This window comes from Alosa sapidissima, chromosome 6 (assembly GCF_018492685.1).
Source record: "Alosa sapidissima isolate fAloSap1 chromosome 6, fAloSap1.pri, whole genome shotgun sequence".
NCBI classification, from domain to species: domain Eukaryota; kingdom Metazoa; phylum Chordata; class Actinopteri; order Clupeiformes; family Clupeidae; genus Alosa; species Alosa sapidissima.
The window spans coordinates 2,986,428-3,012,830 of NC_055962.1; the positions used below are offsets into that span (position 1 = coordinate 2,986,428).

The 26,403-nt window shown below is 39.4% G+C and overlaps 1 protein-coding gene across 4 annotated transcripts in view; it reads right to left on the bottom strand.

Annotated features, from left to right (window-relative positions):
• ino80 (INO80 complex ATPase subunit) overlaps nt 1–26,403 on the bottom strand; it is a 70,444-nt gene that overhangs the window by 21,812 nt on the left and 22,229 nt on the right. For all 4 annotated transcript variants that reach the window (XM_042095009.1, XM_042095008.1, XM_042095007.1 and 1 more), the window contains 17 exons: nt 22,921–22,988; nt 22,624–22,833; nt 19,964–20,044; nt 19,485–19,580; nt 16,374–16,433; nt 16,150–16,292; nt 14,215–14,299; nt 13,973–14,090; nt 10,742–10,827; nt 7,784–7,951; nt 7,536–7,669; nt 7,345–7,412; nt 4,786–4,879; nt 2,013–2,181; nt 1,735–1,875; nt 1,089–1,314; nt 96–223 (listed from right to left, as the gene is read on the bottom strand). In XM_042095009.1, the coding sequence (XP_041950943.1) occupies nt 96–223; nt 1,089–1,314; nt 1,735–1,875; nt 2,013–2,181; nt 4,786–4,879; nt 7,345–7,412; nt 7,536–7,669; nt 7,784–7,951; nt 10,742–10,827; nt 13,973–14,090; nt 14,215–14,299; nt 16,150–16,292; nt 16,374–16,433; nt 19,485–19,580; nt 19,964–20,044; nt 22,624–22,833; nt 22,921–22,988 (2,075 nt within the window). The remainder of the gene's footprint in view (nt 1–95; nt 224–1,088; nt 1,315–1,734; nt 1,876–2,012; nt 2,182–4,785; nt 4,880–7,344; nt 7,413–7,535; nt 7,670–7,783; nt 7,952–10,741; nt 10,828–13,972; nt 14,091–14,214; nt 14,300–16,149; nt 16,293–16,373; nt 16,434–19,484; nt 19,581–19,963; nt 20,045–22,623; nt 22,834–22,920; nt 22,989–26,403) is intronic.

Below are 26,403 nucleotides of genomic sequence, written 5' to 3' on the forward strand. Positions count from 1 at the left end.
CTAGTGGGTTTCTTTCAGTGTTCTGGACTATAGATCTGGGAGACAGTATGGTCAGAATTTCGGATTAAAGTCCTTCTTTTGCCTCTGATACTCACCTCCAGCAAGTCAATCATTCGAGTCATCTGAGAGTAGATGAGAATGCGATGTCCTTGAGACTTCAGCATGCTGAGCAACTTATCCAAGGTATGTAACTTCCCACTGTGCGTAATTAGAGTCTCTTTGTCTAAAAACAAATGTTTAAAAAGAAAAGGTTTTAAATTAAAACAGAACTGTAACAATTGGAACTTCATCCAATGTACTTGCTGTTATGGCCATTAGGGATGGTCTATGATATTCAGGTGATTTGAGTAATTGGCTAAAATGTAATTTAGTTTTGTAACAATAATTTACTAACACATCATTGGTTAAAAGAAAATGCACCACAGGTAATGTCAGTGTAGAAGAAAAAAGTACAGGGAAACTTTGGTACAGTGTAAGAAAAGCATCTGGGGAAAAGATTTTCTGACAATTTTTCATCATGATCCAAATCAGGATTGCTTTCCTTCTACCATCACTCCACTCTAAGAAAGTTAACCTTGAAATTTGTATCACATTCATTGGTTTACTGTAACAATCTGGCAGTCTCTTGATTTGATCTTAAAGTGTCCCCAGCACACACCAAACACTTAGTCTGCAACAATTAATCAAGTTTTTAATTGCAATAGCAATTTTAACTAATGCAATTAGCTAATCCCAAAAGTTGTAATTAACTGTGCATCATGCAACTCTGTCTAAATGGTTAATCTTGTCACATACAGTATATGATATTATTCGTGTCATCCTCCTTGTGTGACATTGAAGCTTACTTAACAGAAGTGCTGTGCTTCTCATGCACAAGACATGCTTACCAATCAGAAGTGGCCACACTTAAAGCCAAATTTTAAATATTGACCTGCAGCTTGAATTACAAAAAATATATCACAAAACAAATCGCAATGGCAATAGCTGTCTGAAAAATCGCAATTAGATACAGTATTTTCCCCAAATGGTGCAGCCCTAACAAATGCATACATTATCTTTTCACAGTAACAGTCAATATCCCTAAATACCTGGTATCCTAATGAAAGACCATCCATGTCTGGGGTATTGTGCCATCACTCCACCAAGATATTCTGTGTGGAAGACCTGGGATCGAGAAGCCCAGGCTGAGGCTAGCTCTGGTGATCCATACAGAATGCACTGCTTAGCAGCTTGGCAACTTCCAGCCCGCATTAGACGCCCTTCATACTCAGCACTGCGGTCATCACAGTAGCGCTCCATTGGAGGTGCTGTCACCTGAGAGACAAAACAACGTTTGGTACGAAAAGAGCGAATGATAAATACATTTTAACTCACCAAACAGGATGCCTATGTTTTCTACTGCTGTCGATGTGCTCACACTTTATTTTCACCTATTTTGCATGAACCTCTCATTTTCCCATGGGGATTTGTTCTTGGGAACACAGGAAACTAAAAATGACATGCTTCCGGTTGAATTCCACAGTCTATAGACATATAGATAGGTAGTGCAATGCTATCTTTAATAGAACTATACACTTATTTTCCAACTTACTGTGACAGACTACTTTCATCAATGGGAGTGATTTCAAATAATGTCAGGAGAGGTGTTAAGTTCACTGTACTACAGGTAGGGAACTTAACGCCTTAAAGCAGAAGGAACATAATTGAATATCAGCTGCAGAGTCATGTACATACCCTTGGCACAACAGCGAGGAGGAATTTGGGTAATTCATAGGGCTGGCATGGTCTTAGAGCAGGAGTTGAAGAAAGTTTCCAAAGGCCAGGTACATCCACAGGTGTCAACAACCCTTGCTGATGCCTGGTGAACACCAAATCCTGAAATCATAGAAAAAACATCCACTATTAAAAAGGAGACAACATTTCCATAATTTGTCTATGTCGAATATATTTGGGGGCTGTGAGAACACGGGCACCTATAAAGAATGTGCTTGAAGTAACAAGATGAGGCTCACCTGAAGGACAGGACTATAATGTGTGCTTGGGAAAGAGGTTGGTGTGTTGAGCCACAGAATCATATCTTTTGTGTTTAGCTTCTCATTCTGATCCTGGTTCTCCATGGCCCACAGTCGTCGCATGTAGAGCCGGTAGGAGTCCTTCTGGGACAGAGCGATCGCTAACCATCTGTTGAGAGGGAGAACACATAAGGGTCAAATAATCAGATAAGGTTGGTACAGTACCAACTCCGATTTTGTTCAAACATTGTCTAGATCAACAAAAGGTCCCAAAACCAAGGCCTATAAAATCTTTATGTTTAAATCTGCTGAAACTGGAGGGTGGGTGCGGGGGAGGAGAGTGCAATTGCCATACTGATCGCAAGAATGTCAATCAGAGCTGTTGCCCGTGCTCAAAGTAGCCTAAAGGAGCCTAAAGAGTTCAATATGGATTTTACCAAATATGTGAACAAAATGTGAGTGATCTCAAATCATTCAATTCAATGTTTTGCTTCCACTAATGAAAAATGGGAGCGAAAAAGGACATGCCTTTATATTTGGTTGTTGCTGCACCGTCTTTTAAACAAATCTTAAAGGGGAACTATGCGGTTTTAATTGACCTTAACCTTAACAGCTTCAGAGTCAATGGAATGGTTGTATGACTTTTTCCGGGTTGAATGGTAGCCGTCTCGCTTCCCCCTAGCATGTTGTGAGCAGAAAAACCAGCCTTGCAACCTTGGGTCCGGCGAGCCGCCGGCTTCAGAGTCAGGAAGTCTTGCGGGTCTATCATGTCTCGATGGTCACGATGTAACAAATTGCTTTACGGCACTATACACATGCATACCAGGCACTGGCTAGAACGAGGTAGCAATGGAGTTTCTCAGACATTCGTCATGACAGAGCCGGCAAAAAGAAGCAGAAAGCGAGTAAACCGTTTTCTGAGGAACAGGGAAAGAGGAAACGGCAGACTGACCTAGTGAGGAGTGTCGTAAAATATATACTCTGAAGCTGAAGGGGGAGCTCTGTAGAGAAAACTGCGAGCAAAAAGCGAGAAAACAGTGAAGAAATAGCCAAAACTGCATAGGGTCCCTTTAATTTCTCTATATCATGAATGGGTCCCAGTACCCTTGCTCTAAAACTGCTTGGACCCCGCTCATTGTTGCTACTATAGCCTATTTATTATTATTATTATTATTATTATTATTATTATTATTATTATTATTAGTAGTAGTAGTAGTAGTAGTAGTAGTAGTCTATCTACTAGCCTACTTGGAATGAGTTCAGTGTAATGTGAAACAATGGTTTCCATGCACACTACATTTTGATTAAGGACCATATTCTGGTTATGGCAATATTCAGAATAGGATGTAGCTGTATTCTCGTTTACATGTTAATATGCTGAATAAAGCAGCGACGTGCTCTGTCCCTGAATTTCATTCATGACTTCATGACAAGGCTTTTCATCGATTTTTCATGTCAGCAGTGCATGCAAAACCTGCTTCTATGAGCATTACGACCCATCGATAATAGCCATCTTGACCTTTAAACTCTTTGAATACGGTTGTGTCGCATTTTAAGCACCATCAGTTTGGAAAAGCCTGCGCAGCACAAGTGACTGACCTAGCCTAGAGAAATAAGTTCTATGGAGCATACGAGAGTTTGGGGATATTCTTGCACATTACACAGAGGGTTACGGTGCTTTAACCAATAAGCTATTCCTATTTCTAAAGACAGATGTTGTAAGCTACTTGCGTTGCAGACAAATGCAGATTCATAACACCGTGGACGTCAATTTGAATGTAAACATAGCCTAAATAGTACAAATAACTTAAGTTGTTATATTGTATTTGCGGAGGTTTCTTTATTTGGGAAAGTGAAATCCCATTTTCTTCTCAAGTTAAATGTGCTTGCCTGTGCCAAGGCTAGGCCTATGCACAGTATTGGTGTTGTGTTGTGGCTAGAATGTGAAATTAATATAACAGTAGGCTTTTGCATAATTGGCGAAGAAGACAGAATGAACAACAATGCGCCTTTACTGTAGTGGAGTTTGTGAGACAGAAACAAGAGGAAAATAGTGAAAATGTCCATTTAAATTGTAGCCTAATGCACTCTTGCGTTTTAAATCTGAAATAAGGAGGAATGTGAGAAGGCTGCTATTAACTGTAAAGAATGCATCTGCAATCAAAACTATCTGCAGCCTATGATGCAAATCGAATAGCCTAATGTCCGGTCTGTGGATGTCTGCTTTAGTTGTTGACAGCACAGTCTTTGAGTCTTTCAAATGCTACATTTTAGTTTTTGGCCAAGCTGAAGTGACTGATTCATGTCCCTTTCATTTTGCTGCGAGGTCCATGGCATGGTGCGCCTCCCAGAAATATTATTTTATTTTGCGAGTGAGCCGTCACGCCCACCTTGCAATGCCTTCGGGCCCCACCAGGCGAGCACGCCCCCTAGTTTGAGAACCACTGGCTTAAAGGATGCTACGCCTAAAACACACCCATGACTGATTAATAAACAGAAGAACAACCCCTTTGATTAATGTGCCCAACATCTGATCACAAAATCACGCCGAATGTGGACTGGACACATCCTTAAGCTTTGCGCCTCTGACCATCCGTTTCCGATCGCCAATATAGGGCCCTTAGTGTACAAAGTGCAAATGTCACACCTGTTCCAACCACTTTCCTGGCAGCTGTCTGATTGGACATGGATTCACTCAAAAGGCAATATATATCTGAAACATTCAAAATATTTACACAATACAACCCACAAAATAAGAGAAAATGTGACCCACCGAATTAGACTGCCCTGCAGCATGATGTTGGACATCTCAGATGGGGAGACATCGATGAAGCGTAGGAACGAAAAGCAACTTCGCTCATCGTCACCTAAGCAGACAGAGGAACAGTCATAAGGAAATACAGTGGAGTGCCAATTTGACTCAAAGCTAATAAAATGGTAATTGCATATGTTGTCAACCATATGCTGTAAAAATGCATGCTGGTTAATAGTATTACCTATGTAATAATAATAATAATAATAACAAAAAATAAATAAAAAAAATTAAAAAATGATTCTGTTCTTGCATGAATTTACACATAGCCTACCAGTGGTTTGCAATGGGTGTGCCGAGGCAATTTTGAGGTACCCAATGCATTTATCGATTTGCATTGAATTCAATGACCATCAAACCAGCTAAATAGGCTAACTAAAAAAAAAAAAACACCATGCCAATCTCTAGGTATGGTGAAGGGTGTGTGATGATGTGGGGTTATTTTAATTCCAAAGGCCAAGGGAACTTTATCAGGATGCATAGTATCCTGGATCCATGAAATAAGTGGCTTTTAAAAATAAAAAACCTGCCTGCCTCTATGGAAATTTAACATAGGGGTCAAATACTTTAACCTGACTCTCGCCAGATGAATTTCGTTCCGCCTAGCTCCACTCATCCATCTGGGATCAATCCATTGAAGTGTTGCTTCAGAAGGCTGGGCCTAATCAAAAAATGCTTGCGTATGATTGGATAAGCCACTTGTCCGTCATCTATTGACATGCTACTTCAACCACTCACATCGAAGCCAACCCGTGACGCTGATAACAGTCTCGCTTCTGCGCTATGTTACATCTATGAAACTCCCGCCCTGCGTTCTGATGGGCTCTACCATAAAATTTGGTGCAGAAATCACTCTCAACGGAAGAGGTCCCAGATGGATGTGAGTGAAGCTAGGCGGAGCTAAGCGGAACGAAATTCATCTGGCGAGAGTCAGGTTACAAATACTTACCCCTGTATTTTAAGGAAGAACATTTATTTATTTACGATACATTCGTCATTCACTAAGAAAATTGGTGTCCTTAAAGGTTGGATTTTTACTCGTTTTTTAAATTAAGGCATTATGATCAATTTCTAACAGATTATTTTATATTCCTCTTTTTAGTCAACTTTAGCATGGGTTCAAATACTTATTCTCCCCACTGTATTTTATTTAATATACTTTAATATTATTTTACACACTTCTGTAGGCTGTCATAGCCAGAATAAGCATTAAGTGGCTACAGATTGAAAAGCAGTTACTTCCAATTCATTGCCAGCCTATTCTTCTACTTTGCATTGCTAGAAGTCTTCACCATACAGACAATGTAACCTAAAAACAATGGCTATATTATGGGTAAACCTATATTTAAGCTATATAGCCTAGGCATGTCCACTCGGACAGAGTAGGCTATCTTTTTTTCTCAGCCGACTGTCTCTGTCATGTCCTGCACTGACAACATGGTTACATAAACGAATGCTAGGTTTTTCTAACTTGTACGCTCGATTTCCAGTGCATTTGCTTTGCTTGTGAATGAAGTTGTAGGCCTGCTTTCCTTGTCCAATGTGATTGTTGAACGATGCTGGCCAGAAATTAATATAGGTGAAAGTTTCCGTGTCATATCATACCTCTCGCCTCGTTGCTACTCTAAAATGTAGCAGCTGGCACTAGGACGTTATTGCCTTAACTGAGCTGTTAGATATATAGAACATCTACTTCCGTGTAGTAAGCTACATGGTCTGATTCTACATAGGCCAGTAATTACTTTTATAATCGCGGGGCAACGTAACCATGCATTCTGAAGCCCTGTTTCTTTTCTCCCATGCCGTTGTGCACTGAGGGAGAGGTGCACTTTTCTCCCTCAAGATACTTTCTCCTCCGATAATAAACTTGTACTCGTAACGAAGGGCAATTGAAATGTAGCGGAGTAAAGAGTAGACCACTGGCTCAAAAATGTATTTGAGTATGAGTAGAAGTACAGTTTTGAAAAAGGAATAGGGAAAGTTGCCGTTCCTCGAAAAAAATACTTTTTTACTCATGTGCGTTACTTGTAATGCGTTACTACCCACCCCTGCAACTTCTAGGCATGTGGGTGTGTGTGTGTGTGTTTGTTTGTACATACTGTTGATGACTTGACCGTCTATCTTTGGACAATTTAACAGAACCAAGAGTTCAGAGGACAGACAATGGTCTTCACGGGGGAAGACAAGAGAAGGCTGCACAGCCGTATATATATATATATATTATATAGGGTGACACAGGGGGCTTCTACTAGCAATGTGCTTCCATGGTCGGTCATGCCAGAGATGCTCCCCATAGTGAAATAACTCACTCATGTAATCAGAGAGACATGGTTCCATCAAGTAACCGCATGATACTTAATGAACTGCTGTTCAAACTGTCAGTAGCAGGGCACAATTTCAACAAACATAAACAAAATATGACCAATATAAACAGCATTCTTTAACCAGCACGTGAACAAAAAAACATGGCAAAATGTAGGAGTTTGCACAGGGTTGATGAAGACAGTTATGTGTACTCACTATTTCTGTGAAACAGGGACTGTTGAATGTAATGTGGAGAGAATGGAGAGAGCAAAACCTGAAGCAACCTGTGGTTGAGACAAACACAGAAATTAGGCAGGAATATTTTTTACTTCAATGTCAACTTCCACATAAATATTCATATTCTACTCTTCTAGAAAATGTAAAGAATGTTTTAATTTACCACTTACTTAATCCTGTTCTGGTTTGTTGTATGTAGAAGGCCTTGTCGGTACATGAACTTAGAAATTCGGAAAGGTTTGAGAGTCATGTGAAAAGGTGAACGAGTCTCTTGCCTCTCAAACAGGTCTGGATGATTACACACCTTTAAGAAAAGAGAAAAAGAAAAGAATTTGCCACAAAATCAGAATTGTAACCGACTGACAACAGACTGAGTTCAAACTGAGTAAGTTCAAAAGCCCATCAGTAGTTCTCTCACCTTCCTGAACTGCATGACAAGATTCATGAGGCTGCTAGTAGTGCTATGAGACTGCTGAGAGGATCCCATAGATGACTGCAGCAGGTCTTCTATGGAGATCTTATTCTTGAGAGCTTGGTACAGGAGACGCTGTCTACTGGTTAGTTGGCAATATGTCAGGATCTCAATCTGAAAATAAAACAGTTTGAAACAATTTAGACCCTTAAAGTATATATGATGACGTTTACATCACCTTTTTTTAACACCTTATGACATTTTCCATTTTTCTAAATCATAAGCCAATTACAGTTGTTCTCAGTCGCTTTGGCACGTTTCTCGAATCATCCTTGACATTTGCAAAACAGTAAGTGCATTTCTCAAAACAATTCGTACAAATAGCAAAACACCATGGATTACCTGCAAAAGCCAGTCCCTTGCTCAAAATCCTTAGTTCATCTTTCAAAAGTAAATATCTGTGTCAATGAACATGTCAGTACCATCAGAATGACAAGTTCTTGTGTCATTGTGTACAAATAAGGCAGTCAAATTGCTTAGTCATGTTGTCAATATAACAGTGTACTCTGGGGGGGATGTTCTGATGTAGCTATGGCTAAAGCTGATGACAATTATTGTAAATTGTAGGTTATACCTTAGTGTATGTGGGAGTTTGATTGCAAGAGACTGGACAAGATTCACATTTATGCTTTTCTGTTTGTACTGTAATTTGTTGACAGACCATGTCATTGCGATACAGAAAGGAAAAGACAGCACTGCATAGGACAAAAAAAAGTGAACATAGGACAATGTCCTTAGGGAAAACTGTACATGCAGTGCTGTAGGAATTACAGTGCAGTCTTCCTACACCTCCTGATGTTCCTGTCAGTTGGGCCACACATTCTCATCCAATATGCTTGACATATTATGACAACTTGTTCAACCATTTTGCATGTAAAGACTTATGCAAGTATGAACTAATCCCTAAATGTTGTGGGGGGTGAGACTATTCAACAGAGACTCATATATATTATATACTTTTAATCACTTTTTTCTGCTGTGAATGTGTGTGTGATGTCTGTATGCTACTGAGACCTAAAATTTCCCCTTGGGGATCAATAAAGTATCTATCTATCTATCTATCTATCTATCATTAAAATCAATCATTTCGATCAACATGACATAACCAGTGAAAAATAATTTGCATGGATGTACCAAAGCATTTGCAACTTGTTCAAAGAAATTATTTTTTTGATGTGCACAAATGACACAATGATGTGAAGATCTGAGAAATGTACCAAAGTGACTGAGAAAAACTGTAAAGAAAATAATGCAGCTGAGATTACTCAAAACTATGGATTAGTGTCACTCACAAACAAGATAATTATTGTAGTTTTACTGCATTGCGGATTACTGCAACCAGAAGCTGCTTTAAATATTGCAAGACAACATTTAGGTTAGTGTTTTTCAACCTTTTTTGAACCACGGTACATTTCTTACATTATAAAAACCCTGCAGCACACCACCAACCAAAATGTAACAAAATTACACACTGTAGCCTAATACAGCAAAAATAATGACAATTTAGTCTCTCCATTTGTTTACAGTTCAGTTCAGAGTCTGCATTTTTCCTTTTCAAGTAGGCCTATCCATCGCTGGTTTAGCCTCCATCTGTTCACCCATGGGCTAGATATTAGAAAGCTAGATACCGCATTGTCCGTTGAGTTCTATGAAGTGGCATAGGCTATGTGAATGCGGCCGTCATATTGCTGGGGGCAAACACCTTACTGTCTATGGGCAACACTTGCCGACAATCAGAGACACCTGTCTGATTTCCAATCAGAGACACCTGTTTCTCCATTGGCCTCCAGTGATTGTTGCCCCCACTATGATGGCAGCGCTATTTAGGCCCACAGTGGGCAGTGCTTCGACTTGGCCAGCTTCCCTCGCGGTCCGCGCGCGGGATCACGTGGCATCACGCGACTTTAATTTGTATTTTTCCAGTGACGCTGCAACGATGCTGCAACAACCGGCAGAGGTCTCAAGTGAGCAGGGTGTCTCGTAAAAAGAAATGGAGCCTGGAAAACCCTACACAGACTTCACTACAGACTTTAGCAGACTGGTTTAGAAATAATTTAATAGCCAGAAATATGCCTGCCCTGCCCTAATAAAGAAATATTTGGTTAACGGCGAGTGAATCCCGTTTGCAGCCGTAGAAGAAACGCAGGACAAATTAAACATTCTGGTTTTCTCCGAGTGCAACGATGATAGACAGACATCATTTGGACAAAGTATAGAGCATATTAACCTCCGTTGCTCAGCCAAATGCCTTCTTGTTACGTCCTGTTATCACGGAGTTACAGGCAATGTGTTTTAAATTAGATTCCTGTCTAGGTTGGATTTGTCCTCATTGTTTTCATTGTGAAATTACAAGACATCACCAAAAGATGACTTTTTAATACCTGTTTTAGTCACAGTTACTTTACCAAGTGCCGATAATTTTGGAGGGTACTGTACTAGTATCCAGTCTTGACCGAAGCACATGTAATAACTTTCAGTACTCCTGACCCATACCAATCCATACATACTATACAAATTAGATGTATCTACTGAGTTTGTTTACTTCCCTCCAACCACACTGGTGAAGTGCAGAGCTATAACCAACACACCAGCCATGCACAAGTATTTACACTCAACAAAGTGTATGCCACTTGCATAGGTTAGATGAGCTATAGTTTCAAAAGAGTATCATTTGTGTGAGGGCAATAGGATGCGTAGATTCAACACAGATCCATAAATCTTGCTAGTTTTACATGTGGCGAAGTCAGCGTTGTCAAGGTAGCAGCTACACTACTATGCTTTAGTGGAAACAGTGTAATTAAGTAGCATCGGTGCTAGGTACCAGAAAATATTAAATGAGTAAATGAACATAGTATCGGCCTGATACACAATGTTGCTATCAATATTGGTGAATCCCTTAATTACCTTATCCGACAACTCGTTTTCCACATCCTTCTTGATTCGTCGGAGCATGAATGGTTTAAGGATCATGTGAAGTCTGGAGAGCTGGTCTTAAATATAAAGGAAAACACAAGAAACACAATTATAAAAGCTCATACAACACAGCACACAGGGTCAAAACACATACGCATCAATCACACAGAACAGGTGATAACAATACAGTATGAGAAAACACCTGCGACGTGTGTGTGTGTTTGTTTCCCTTTGTTTCCCTCTGACCAAAAGAAGAATGATCCAATGAATTCCTGTCATTGTTTATGTTAGGGGTGTTCATAATTCACTGTTTGACCGATAACTGATTAGGGATGCAGCGATTAGTCGACAAAGTCGATTATGAAAATTTGTCGACAAAGAATGTATTGTCGATGCGTTGTGAAAGACATAATAAAGTCTTTGGCTACTCCACGCAAATGTTCAATAAGTATAGTATATATACTCTTTTGATCCCGTGAGGGAAATGAATGATGGCACAACAGAGAGAGAGAGAGTGTTGGTGAGGCCAATACTTTCAAACATGTGGGAACATTTTGGTGAAATAAAGCAACAAAACAGGTTGAATTCAGACTGTTATTTCACAGCAGACGGGGATGAGCATCTCAAACGCGAGCACCCTGAAGCCATGATGTAGCCCAGTGTTTCCCAAAGTGTGTGCCATCAAGATGTTGCAGGTGATCCACGAGAGGTAGCCTACATTATTATTATTTTGTTATTTTACATTTTGTAATTAAGGTTGAAATACTGAAAAAGTTAATGATTAAATAGCTCCAATTCAAAAGTAGCTAGTTTATTCTTCAAACTGACATTCATTGATCCAGAACATATTTGATGGGGTTGTCATTGACGGATTGTTCAAATGCCATTACATAAATGATAAGGAAATACTTTATCATAGTCTCGTCTCAGAATTGTGAATAAATGTTTGGGTGGGCCGCAGAAGATTTTCAGAAAAATGGGCCTCAGCAAAAATGGGCCTCAGCAATCTTTAGGCTGATCTAGTCACTCCCGATGCGTACATTTTGGCGAGTAACTATAATGAACTATGGTGGCCAACTATGATAAACTATGGTGGCCTTAAATTTATAAACCTAAATATAATACAGTTTTCTGTTTGGATCTGTCTATTTTAGCAGTACAAAACACATTATTGGCATATTTGGCATATTAATTATTAAATTAATTGATTTCAATTTGGATTCATTTTGTATAAATGTTACAAATATATTTGATCAAGCTATCAAGCTTAGATTTCATATTTATCTGGTTCATGAGTCATTATTTTAATCTACTATGGGAATGTATTTATGTTGAGGCAGAGACTGGACAACAGTGTGACATTCATGGGGCATAGACTTGAGCAGGAAAGGTAAAACATGAACTGGAGCCCAGAATAGAAGCCTGTAGAAAGCAGGGATGGTGGGCGTGCCAGAAATAATCATTGACTAATTGAAAAAATAATCAACAGATTAGTCGACTACCAAAATAATTGCAGCCCTATAACCGATAAAAATAGTTTTAACTGATTAATACTATAAGTTAAAAGGCTAAAAAAAGAAGTGCAGTGTGGTAAATGCACACAATGTGGATATATGAGAGACAATCCCCCTTAATGCATATGAATCCTTTCGACCGGTGGAGAGCTAATCAGACAAGTTTCCCAAGGCTGGCCACTAGGCATTATCTTTGCATACCGGGGACATTAGTGGCACCTGAGCAGGTATTCTCTGCAGCGCCTCTCACAATCAATAGACTGCGCACACAACTAACTCCACAGCTGGCATGCTCAGTGCTCTAACATACTTATATATTACAAAGTGTGCCTGTCTAGGATCCTTGCTGTTAATAGGCCAGAATTTAAACATATTTTCCATCTAACACAAAATATAGGCTTCCAGACCTGCTGTTAAAGCGCATTTGTATTGGAGGATTAAATGTTAGTTTCGGTTTGAATCTGTTTTGTTCATCACGCAAGCAAAAAGTCTGGCAACTTCTTACTCATTATTAACATAAGTTGTGAATTGTTTCCACAAAGAAAATCACTTCTAATTTCTAACACGTTTTTTTTATTTATGTGACGGTCTCTTATTTGTTCTAAATGGGCCTATATTTTCTTATCAGTTAACGGTGAATAGTCGATTAAGGAGTGTCGACTATCGGTGACAAAAAAATCCGAAATGGACTTTAAGTTCCTAATCAGGTGATCTGAGTTAACTCAATCAACACAAAGTTTGTTCTCTTGGAGTTCACAGCCCGATGACTATAAAAAGCCATCATCAGTGGAACTCCATTTTAGAAGCACAACATGTACATTTTCAGAGGAAAATTTAACACAGTTGCAGACTTCAGTGAAACTGGTGATTTCCCATGTCATTGAAAAATATTCTTTGTGATGTAAAAATTATCGATTTGTGTTCTTCACTGTTTTATAATTAAACTCTACATTTTCCGCCGCAGACTTAAAATAATTAACGCTTACAGCACAAACAATGATTTTATGGCACAAACCAGCATAAACTGTAATAGGATGCCCTAGGCCTACTATTATTATTATTATTTACTGTGCCAGTCAATGAGTCAGTTTTGGGGTTTTTTGCCTTTATTGTGATAGGATAGTGAGAGACTGACAGGAAGTGAGTGGAATATAGAGATGGGGTGGGATCGGGAAATCACCCAGGTTGGATTTGAACCCAGGTCCCCGTGCAGTGGCGGTCCTAGCTTGCGTGATGCCCTGGGCAACCACCCCCCTGAGCTGCCCATACTGACCATATGAGAAACCGCCCCTGTCCCCATGGGCAGCACACATATGCTATTAGTTTACAGGTGGGAAAAGTGGTGACATATTTGGATACTGAAATTTAATTTCAAAATGGTAATGATTAGTCATCAGGGGATGGTGGCACATCTATTTGGGATCTAAAAATCCATTCTGGGGGTAATTCAGCTTTGCATCGGACCAGACTAGAAAGAAATACTGGGTTTGTTAAAAAAAACTGCTTCGGTGTGGCAACTGACCCAAAGTTCAGTTCCTAACTGGAACAGAAAGCCTAGAGTTTCCCCTCAGGGTTAACAAACTCAGATTTTTAACAAAAAAATGGGGTTCCTGGAATACCCCCCACATCTAGCAGTTAGCTCATAGACTGTATATATATAGTCTATGAGTTAGCTAGCTTCATTTTTGAAACAAAACTTTTAACTCACTCTCATCGATGGCAGACTTATTCTCTGCGTGGCTTTCGATGTCTTTTGAGAACCACTCATTGAATTCCTCATGCGAGTCAAACAAAGTGGGCATGATGAAATGAAGAAGGGCCCAGAGCTGAAGACGGAATACTTATTATTATTATAAATATTATTATTATAACTATTATTATTATTATTATTATTATTATTATTATAAGCACAGGAAATACACACAGTCTTAAGACTACAAAGGGTCTCACCTCAGCCATTGTGTTCTGAATGGGAGTTCCTGTGAGTAAAAGTCTATTTCTGCACTGGAACTGTAAAAGTATCTTCCATCTTACACTGTCAAACAGGGAAGAAAAAAAATCATCATTACATCAGTGTATTTCAGCAAAATGTATGTTTCTGGGATGTATACATTTCTAAAGGCCAATCCTTATCAGACTTCACCAGGCCAAAGGAAGTCTTAAAACCTTGTTCAGACTGCCAGCCAAAATCCATTTTTTGGCATATGGTATCCAGATTGTTTTTTGAAAGTCTGGACAGCAAAAAAACACATGACAAAAGACAAACAAATTTTGCAGATCAGATCCAAACTGAGGCGACTGCTCTAAGAGTACAAGGGAAACCCAGCCTCCTCTGAAATGTCACTAAGAAGAGTTCCAATTCAATTTGTTGTATAGTATTTACATGACCTAACTCGCTTATTCCAGATCAACATTTTGCGCTAGAATCGTTACGATGAAAATAAAATATTTTCTCATAGAAGCCTGTCAAAGTACGACCCACTTATCCATTGACGCTCAGCATCTCTGGGTTTCAATGGCACTTGAGATTATTATGCTTTGTTTTTAGTGTGGTAAAGCTTCTGTATGATGATTGGAGGATCTCTCAAAAGGGCTGGACCTCTTTTAGACATCATGGCAATGAACACGACTGACACTGATTTAAAATGAAATGTCATCATCAGAGGTATTCAAGATCAATCCATGCAGTGTGTTGAAGTTATGGGACAAGCTGCTGCATATTTTATTATTTGCTAGCAATATACTATTTCCATTTGTACATACTGTAAGTTAAAATTGCAGATAGTTCTTGAGTTTGGTACTTTGATTTCAGTTCAGTAAAGGTCGTCTGTGCGTTTCCATTAACCCTGAAAATGCGCAAATTTGAAATACGAAATGAAAAAGGAGTAATGGAAACCCTCGAATATCGCAAACACTCACAAATATCGCTGAAAAGTTTTTATACTCGCATGAGGTGGTTTTTCAGCACAAGGTGAGTCACATGACACTAAACAAATATAAAATTGTGGCACTTTTCATGTGGTCTAATGACAGGATTATATTTAGGCTTGGTTCAAGGTGAGAACATCGGTGCGAATATTAGTCTACTCTAAGCAATAACAAAATGTGTGCATTTATAATGTTAACTGTAGACTACGCCCTCCCAGAATTGTCACACGTTGTAGCTTAAGGGTTATAGTATAAGGGTTTAGCTTTCGATATTTTCACTCCCTTTACATTCTGACCCCCTCATTTTAACTAACACATAATTTTGATAGATCCAACTGATAAACTCAAAACTTCAAAACTTGTCCAATTTTGGAAGATCCATTGCCATGAAATGTCATGAAATGTTCATTGAAATGTATTGCGAGAAGATAAAACTCACATTTAGTTGCATTGCATCACTTAATGGAAACACTGACCATTCGCAATTGTACTTTGATGAATTTAACAAATACCGCTTTTATTTTGTGCAAAGCTGTAATGGAAATGCAGCTTATGGTAAGCTAGGACGTAGGGAAATCTAACCAGCTAACTGCAAAAGTTTTCAGAAACAATGTACCTTTAGAAGGAATCCAGCACACATTTGCACTGCTGCAACTAAGCCTCCCATTAGATCAAGAGTGCCTCACTTAAATGCTGATATGGTAGTTGAACATTTTTTCAAGGTGTAGGAAATACTATGTGGTTTCTTTGGGGTCATCAAATATTAGTATCACTGGTATATACTGCTGTCTGTTTTCACTTGCAATTCAAGTGCAGGTCACGGTAACGAATATTGAGACTTTTGACCCAGGCTGCACATCATGGGGAACATAGGAAAGAAGCTTCCACTCCATCATTCTCATGTAGATGGCCTTGGATTTTGGGATATGGCAACATCAGTTGCAGAATTTTCAGTACCTTGTGCTACTCTTTAAGGCCTGGGCCTCATCCAGAACCATGTACTGCCACTTCACCCGCTGGAAATACTTGACATCTTGTACCACAAGTTGGTAGCTTGTAATGACAACGTGGAAGGGGGCGTCCTGGGTGTACAGAGTTTTCTGGAAGAACACAGGAAATATTAAATAATGTGTCAGTCCAAATCCTTTCTATAGGATATTACATTAGTATTTGTGACCTACCTGGCTCCAGAACTTCCTGATGACTTTTCTGTCATGGGGATTACCCCAGTATGGCAAAACCTAAAGAAATAAGAGCAATTAATTAATCACTGCTAAAGGGGAAATACATACTGTTTAATTTGGACGAAGATGACAAAGATGACTCAGAATAATATTCCCTCCCATATTAAATCCTGCTCCACTATTGACCATTTTAAGTCCTGTTTAAAAACATATTTTATTCTCTTGCTTTTAGTTCAGACTAAATATATGTTTCCCCCCTCCTTTTATATTTTATTTGTTTTTAATACCATTGTTATTCTGCCACTTTAGTTAACTTAATTAGCGTTTGCATTTTTGTTTTTCATTTGCATTTTTGTTTTGTCCACATTGTCCAAAGTGACTTACTAAATAAAACAATACATTTGTTAACAAATAACACTTACAAAAATAAACACTTTTAAAAAGACTGCATTGAGGAAAATAGCAATAATAACAATGTCAATGCAATATCAACGATCAATAATGAAAAACAAAACCCCATAAAGACCATACATATACAAACCATAACTAAGAACCACTTAAGCTGAACAGATACGTCTTTAGAACCCTCTTTTTCCTGCATTCTGATTGGCTGGCAGAATCCTGCGTTCTAATTGGCTGTCGAAATCCAGCATTCTGATTGGCCGCAGGGGGTCCCATGGTGGAATTCAAGCAAGGCTAAAGCTAACTCCACATTGACTTGCTCTTCCTAGCCTTTTTCTTGCCAATGTTCACTCCTTGGCGAACAAAATGGATGAATTGCGGCTGCGGATCACCACTCACAGAATGATTATGGACTGCAACATCATGATTTTCACAGAAACTTGGCTTAACAGTGAAATACCAAACAGTGCTATCGAGCTAGCTGGTCGTAGCCTCCTCCGTGCTATGACGCCAAGCACAACGACAACCTAAGGATTGAGGATCACTTCAAGAACAATTCGGACCCCAAACGTAAGTGGCAAGGCATCCAGGCCATCACAGATTACAAAACTACTAACTCCCCAAAGCACGTAAGGTTGCTGGTCCTGATGGCATCCTCGGACGCGTACACAGGGCCTGTGCTGTGCAGCTGACTGAGGGTTGGACTGACATTTAATCTGTCACCCAGGCAGCTGTCTCCGCGTCTTTTAAAACCACCTCCATTGTGCCGGTGCCAAAACACTCGACTGCAACAAGCCTTAATGATTTCCGTCCAGTTGCACTCATCCCCATCATCATGAAGTGCTTCGAGAGGCTGGTCCTGGCGCATCTCAAGTCCTGCTTAACACCATCACTGGACCCCTTCCAATTTGCCTACCGTTAGAACAGGAGCACAGACGATGCCATCTCTACGCCACTTCACTCTGCCTGTCCCACCTTGACAATAGCAACACCTAAGTGAGAATACTGTTCATTGGCTTCAGTTCAGCATTCAACACCGTCATCCCCTCCAAACTGGTCACCAAACTCAATGAACTGGGCATCAATACCTCCCTCTGTAACTGGATTCTGGACTTCCTAACCAACAGACCTCAGTCTGTTAGGTTAGATAATCACACCTCCTCAACCATCACCCTAAACACCGGCGTACCACAGGGATGTGTGCTGAGCCCTCTCTTTTATTCCCTCTTCACCCACGACTGCACACCTGTACATGGCTCTAACACCATTGTCAAGTTTGCGGACGACACTACGGTGATTGGTCTCATCAGCAACAACGATGAGACGGCCTACAGGGAGGAGGTCCAGCACCAATCCAGCACCAATATCGTGGTGCACTGACAACCTGGCTCTCAACACCAAGAAGAGCTCATTGTGGAGCTCATTGTAGTCTAAAGCTAGCACACACACCCCTATTCTCATCAACGGGACTGAAGTGGAGCGTGTCGCCAGCTTCAAGTTTCTGGGTGTCCACATCTCTGAGGACCTCTCTTGGACCATCAACACCTCTACCCTGATCGAGAAGGCTCACCAGCGTCCCTTCTTTTTGAGGAGAGTAAAGAAAGTCCACCTGTCTCCTCAGATCCTGGTGAACTTCTACCACTGCACCATCGAGAGCATCCTCACCAACTGTGTCACAGTTTGGTATGGCAACCGGTCTGCTTACGACCAAAAAGCACTGCAAAGGGTGGCGAAAACTGCACACATCATCAGTTCCTCACTCCCCTCCATCAAGGCCATCCAGGGCAAGCAATGCTTGCGTAAGCATCATCAAAGATTGTTCACACCCCAACCACAGACTGTTCAGCCCACTCCTCTCCGGGAGGCGTTACAGGTCTCTCCGCACTCGAACCAGCAGGACATCCCCAGCCCCCCCCACTCCCCCCCCCTAGACATTTGCCATTTGCACTACCCTATCCCATCCATAGTGTTCTAACCATTTATTTACAAAATGTACACTTATATATAACCATTTTCTACTGCTCTTCATACTATTCATCCTGAACATACACTTATTCTTTCTACTCTTATAATGTTACTGTTTCTGCACTACAAAGGTACTGTTACCACACTGCATATAGCTGTACATTCTGTACATATTTGTCTATTTTTCATTGTTCATATTACATAGCCATATTTATTATGCCCTTATAAGGTAACTGCTAATACACTGCACATATTTATATTTCATTTATATTACTCTAAACCACCTTCTGTAAATCAACTGTATACTACTGTCTACACTGCACTATATTTCTTGACTTGTCTATGCACCACCTGCCTATACTTTGTATATCACATTGCACTTTTCTGCTTTTTTGTACTTCTGGTTACACACAAACTGCATTTCGTTGTCTTTGTACTTGTACTCTGCACAATGACAATAACGCTGAATCTAATCTAATCTAATCTAATATCCTATTATATCTGAAAACAACAGGAGGATAGCGGTTTCAATTCTATAATTAATTTACATTATTTTCAATAAATTAAGAATATGTTTCCTTTTCAAAGCTGTTCGCAGCTACAAGTACAGTAGAGAAAATGTTTTGTCCTATGTCTCAAGAATGACAGGTATATTTCACGACATAATTGCAAGGTGAAGAAGCAGAGATAGGGACAAGGAAAAGGATTATGAAAACATACTACACAGATCCAACTTCTTACCTTGAATTTAGGCACAAAACGAGAGAATTCCTGGTGCCAATTATTGAGAGTTGAGGCAGGTGAAATTATGAGGAATGGTCCCCAAATGTTGTCACGCTACAATTGAACAACATAACAAGATGCAGCACAGACACAGGTGTGAGTGTAGCAAACAAGAAAGCAGACAGAATTGAAATCATTAAGACATGAAAACTCACAAAATGATGACACAAATATGAATATCAGTATGCTGGTATACTGGTTTATGTTTATAAAGCGATAAGTACAATTTCAAAATAACAGGACCAAAAATACAACAAAAAACATCTCATAATTCCAATTTTTTTCTCAGAAAGCTCCAAATTATGAACATGTATGTTTATAAATTATACTATACTATATACACATACATATATAAATGTTTCTTCAAGCAGTTTCTTCAAGTTAACCACTGAAAACCAGTAAATGTTGACCTATTATGTGAAAATGGACAGGCATACCTCTGCAAGGTGAGCCAGCAGAGCAATGCTCTGGACTGTTTTGCCTAAACCCATCTCATCTGCAAGAATGCCATTGATGCCCTGTAGAAAAAGGGATTTAAACCACTTTAATGATATTTCAAAATAAATATACAGCAGCTTGGGAGTATTCAACCCCTTCGAAGTAATCACCACATCAGTCACAAAATATACACATACACATGCGGCTTCTACAATAATTTTATACAGAAAAATCACAAGACCATTTAAGTACACTGGGCATAGGTATTGTCTACTCTGCTTAGTTATTTAGGAAGGACATGCGGGTGTCTGCTAGCCTGGCCCACCTATCTACAGTGCTGTGCATAAGTTAAGACACCCATGCTAAAATTTACTAAAAAGAGGAATAACAAATAATCTTTTGGAAATTGATCTTAATGCCTTAATTAAAAAATTAGGAAAAATCGAACCTTTCAAGGTTGTATCAGCGATGGCGGGGATAAGTCACTTCTGTTGATGTTCAAATAAAACAGAGAGCTAGCTCGCTACTCCCTCCCGTGCAATTACAACTCTCCTAAACACGCATTTCGTCGGTTATTAGTTGGAACACTTTATTTTGCCTTTGAGTGGGTTGCCAACCCTTGTTGGTAGCAATTGTTTTTGTGTACAGATCTCGGAGCCTAGGCTGCCTACAGAGACACGTTTTTTTGACGGCCTGCTTGTGGGGCAGAGAGCTAGCGGATTGTTAGGAAAGATTAAATGAATGTGAACTTTTATGTTTTGGGCCTTTTTTGGGCCTGAAATCGCTGATACAACGAATTAAATCGCTGATACAACACCAATTTTCTTTGTGAATGAATCATGTATCGTAAATAAATGTTATTCCTTCAAGTACAGGGGGCATAAGTAAGGAACCCCCTATGTTGGATTCCCATAGAGGCAGGCAGATTTTATTTTTAAAGGCAAGTTATTTCATGGATCTTGGATACTATGCATCCTGATAAAGTTCCCTTGGCCCTTGGCCACATTAAGATATTAACCCTATGAGCCCTCATCTATTTTCAGGGCATTCTCACTACCTTTAGTTATAAGTATTTATCCTGGTCATTGTAGGTGCCAATCACACATGCTATATATTGTTTTTTTTTTCAGCAGAGTCTTCTTTACTCAAGTAAAAGTAACAAAGTACAGGCTCAGAAATGTACTTACGAGTATAAAAGTAAAACGTATCCTAGCCTTGGACTATTTTACCAGTTGTTTCTGTTAAAAGAAGCGGACTGTAGACTACAATGTTATTCCAATTTAACAACTGTAACTCCTTAACAACTATGTCAATGTCCCTAATACATTTCATAAAAAAAACAAGCAAGTGTGTTGCCTTCTACCAAGCCAATGATGTACAAACATTCTGGGGTGCGTTTCCCAAAACCACAGTTGCTAACCTGTTAGCAACTTAGTTGGTTGGCAATAGGAAATTGTCCTCCAGTCTAAGATAGGGCCAGAAATCTATCTATATGGATATATAAAACCATTATCATTGTTATGGTCTTGTTGTTGCACATTTGACACTAAAGCAGTCAGTGAAAACATGCACATCAGTGGACTGCTTTGCTAATGCACAATTGCAAACAATTACAATGATTTAATTGCATTACTCATACGCATGAGAAATACTTCCTAAAACAACAGTAATTATAAGGATGCCATTTAGGGGAGGAAATCACAAGTTTGATTGATTCAAACGGATGATTTTTACCCCTATGAATGATTCGATACAATATCGAATCATTCAGCCAACGATATGATTATTTTCGATACTTCAAAATTTGTAGCGATTCGCTGCATTACTGGGGTCTGTTGTCGATAGGAAAGGATAGATTTTGGTTAATTTTCATGGATTCAAAATGCCAAATATTATAGGCTTAATTGTAGGCCAAATACTGAACATTAACTGTGGAATCAGGTAGGTTACACAGAGTTTGCCCCCCCCCCCCAAACCTCCTGTCAGTAGCTAGATGCTTTCGAATTTAACATGGTTTAAACTCATATGTTGCAGTAGAAATTTTTCTGTCCCGATCTGTAACATTAATTAGATAGATAGATAGATAGATAGATAGATAGATACTTTATTGATCCCCAGGGGAAATTCAAGGTTCAAGTTGATACAGTGTATGTCTCCACCATGGAAGCTACGCTATGCTTATATTAAGACCCTCTATGCAACCGGTCAGCCATGCCAGCTAGCTAAAAGATGGCATAATTTTTAGATGTTCATCATGGCAGAGCCAGTGAAAAGACCAAAAAGATGGTTGTGAAATATGCACCCCAAAGCTGTAGGGGACCGCCGAAGAGAAAAATGTGACAACAAAAGTGAGAAATCAGCAAAGAAATGACTGGAGTTACAAAACGGCTCTTTAAGTATATTTTGGGGGCTTTTTGCCTTCTTTCAGATAGCGAAGAGTGAAAGGGATCAGCGGAAGAAAGAGATAGGGCAGGATCTGAAAATTACCGCAGGTCAGATCCAAACCCGGGTACCTGAGCATGCCTGCACCACAACCCTCCTCTCTTTAGAGAAAATAGTTTCTCTTTAAATGAACAGTGTATCATTCAGGGTGCTAACCAGACATTTAATAATACCACAAATGGAGTTTACCTATGGAGGCATATGACATGGAGGTTACCTGCTCATAAAGGTTAGCTAGCCAATTCATGCCTTTCAGCTGATAACCCTTCAGCTTTCCATTAAAAATAGTGGGCTGCGGAATGTCTTCCTCTGCACGAATCGATGGGTTGGCCAAGCTATAGCTTTCTCCAAATCCTGAACCAGATATACTGGCCACATGGAGAGATGCAGAACGACTGTCCTTTGCCTCCTCATCAAATAATCTGGTCTGCAGTAAAAAAAAAACATGTGAAAATTCATTGATTTGATTTTAAGACAAAAACAATTTATAACACATGAGGCTTTAACAACATACCCTGGTCTGGTGGATATGATAGGCCTCTTTGGCATTTCTCAGAGCCTGTGCCTTGTAGTATTCACAGTCTGTGAAGAGGCAAATAAAATGAATATGAAAAATACATACAGTTGGTGTTATACAACGTTCAACATGCTCGCAACGTGCATTCCATTTTTTATTGTTGAAATATATAGTTTGTAATTTAGTGATGTTTAAATGTATAGGCAATTATATTTAAATATTTAAAACCGGTCCGGCAGATTTCCTGCATGTCCGGTATTCCGGAATATTAACAGACATTTTGTCCGGTCAAAAAAACAGTCTAGCATAATCTCTGTTTTGAAATAGGGCGGTAATTTTCAAGTGAAGAGGGATCTCCCCGCTTTAAGAGGAGCAACACATAAGCTGATTTCCAAATGTCTGAAATGACATTGAAAAAGAGAGAGAAACTAAAAATGTATGCTAAATGTTCTGCTATAATATCTGCTTCCAGTTTCAAAAAAGAGAGATCAAGACCGTCAGGGCCAGCTGATTTCCTAGGGTCAATTTTAGTGCTGCCGCGATTAGTCGACGTAATCGACCATGAAAATTAGTCTACGGCAATTTTTTAGTCAATGTGTCATTTTACTATTGACCACCTATTTTGATCTCCCAACTCTTGAGAAGTACAATGACTGTCTTTGAATGTTAAACAGGCTACTTACAGTAAGACTTTGGCAGTAATGTTTTAAACCCGCATGGACGCAAGTGTAAACGCCTTGAATCCATGAAATGTCTGGTTTCAGCGCAATTCATTATTAAAGGATAATTCCGGAATTTAGCACTTTGAGTCCCTTTTCTGGTTTGTTTTGGATGAACTAGAGTGGTGGACACCGAAATTTTGACTGGCTGGCTATGGGCATGCCCAAACATGTCCTTAAAACAACCCTTAACGTTCATTTTTAAAACTGTGCAACTCACCGAGTGGTTAGTGATGTTCGTTGATGTTCCAAAACAAGTAGCGAAATACAGTTTATGTCGTGTTTTATTTGCCATTTTGTAAAATCCCATTGATTTCTGTTGGAAGACTCATTGCTCCTTGATATCACTGCGCTACCGGAAACGGAAAGGGGGTCTGTTTACGGTTGTAGGCTTTCCCCCGCGAGACCTTCTTTTACTGTCTATGCTTCAGACTCAAATATTGAGCGGAAGTTTATACACGGTTGTGAGGTATCTGAAAAAATAGTTCCACAATAGCAAATAACACGGATTAAAATCATACATTGCGCTGATATATTTGTTTTTTAATAATCAACAAACACCACCACTAACCACTCAGTGAGTTGCACAGTTTTGAAAACGTTAAGGGTTGTTTTAAGGGCATGTTTGTGCATGCCCATAGCCAGCCAGTCAAAGGCGATTCAAAACGAGTCAGAAAGTCGAGACAGGACCCATCGTCAAAATTTTGGTGACCACCACTCGAGTTCATCCAAAACAAACCAGAAAAGGGACTCAAAGTGCTAAATACTGGAATTATCCCTTAAGAAGAGCTAAGCAAGGGGAGATAAGCTAAGCATAGTAGCCTAGTCCAGACTCGGTGTGGTATACTATAGCCTAATGGAAATGCAGATACTTACGCTTAGATTGTTAATACATAATGTTTTTGAGCAGTTAACTTTATGAGCTTCTAACAAAAGTAGGCTGATATTGATGTGAAGGTTAAGATGAAAGCCTTTTTAAGTTATTTATATTGTTTACATTTCTAATTGTTTATTTGGTAACATTTAAGTTATTTATATTGTTTATGGAACAGGTGACATTTTATGTTTTGGCCCTTCCATTGAGTTAAAAATAAAATGGACACAACAAAATAACAAACACTTGAATTTATTCTAAGTTAGTCATTTAGATTAGTCGACTAAACGTAAAAATTTGTCGAAAGATTAGTCATTAGAAAACTAGTGGTTAGTGGCAGCACTAGTCAATTTCTTTAAGAACTGCAGAAAAAGGTATGCATTCAAAGTCAAGTCTATACTTGTCCAGAGGGGCAGGTAAACCAGAGAAGCAGTCACTAAGTGGGGAGACATAAGGATGGGAAACTTTGTCCGGATAGATTTGGTCAAATAGATGACCTGCCTTAATGAAATGATTATTAAATAAATGAATAATATAATTTTTATTTCAGAATAGCTGAGCATGCTGTACAATATGCTGAGGGAAGACAGTGTCAGTAACAGGGTGTCACAGAATCACATCAACAAACTCATAGTGAACATGAATACTTGAGTTACCATATCTCAAGTATTCACGTTCACCATGTTGAGTTTGTTGATCCTAGCTGCGTGAGAAAACAAGTCTTAACGAGTAGCTTCTGATGGTGTCGAAAAAGTTAAGAAACATTCAATTGACTAAAAACTACAACGTAGTTAGTTAAACTTGCATTAAGGCAGGCGCATTTGACTGTAATTGACACACAACATGCTAACTTTTCGTTTAAGCTTCCTCCAGTGTGCTTTTTAAATTAAACTTACGAGATCCATGCATTAAAGCAGTTAGACTACTGTCTACGAGTGCATCTGACGAAATGGCCATTTCATTTAATTTATTTAAATGTTATTTTTGCCCTGGGCGTTGTGAATGTTTGGCTATGCTGAATAAAAAAACAAAAAACAAAAAAACAAATCCTAAACAGCTAAAAAATAAATCCAAAAACACAGAATAACTAATAAAAATATAGCTGCAAGCAGCAATGAGGGGGCCAAGCAGAATAGGCTGGAGTAGCCATGGCGACAAGATAGAACTCAGCAGACTTCCACGATCAACACTTTCAACTAGTGTCACATCAAAACATAACTGATTTTGTAGGGCTGAAACAGGGCTGAGAATTGCCACTGCCTCCGCCAGCCAGCCCCCCACCTAATCACCCCTGCCCGTCCCACCCCGTCCTGCCCTGCCCCGCCCTTGCACGCATGCATTAGAATGAACTGGATGGAACATGTTTTCATCAGTTTCACATCAAAAAATAAAAGATTGATAAAACACATCAGCAACTACAGATCAAAATGCAATATTGCTAATTGCAGCACCCCCTACAGGTCAAAGGTCACCGAAGTTTTCGAGTGTCCTCCTAATGGGGTCATGAATCCATGTAGTAAGTTTGGTTATGATACATGGCAGGGTTGCTGAGATATGAGCTCACTTCCTGTTTGGCGGCTTCGCCGCAAATTTCGATTGGCTGTTACGGGCGAATGCTTTTGTCAATTGTTCCAGAAAGCAATGCACTGATAAGGCATGGGCTGAAGATAGTCTCTGTCAATTTTGGTGAGGATCTGCTAAAATTTGTGACTTGCAAAAACTTGTACGTGTTTTTGATTAAATCCAATATGGCAGCCGAATCAATTACGATGACATCACAAGTTGGCTTGGGTCGGCCTAAGGACCTCCAACAGTATTACCAGACACCACTAGTGTGTTTTAATTCTAAGCACAACAGCAGCTACAGGCCAAAAGGCATGTTTCTAA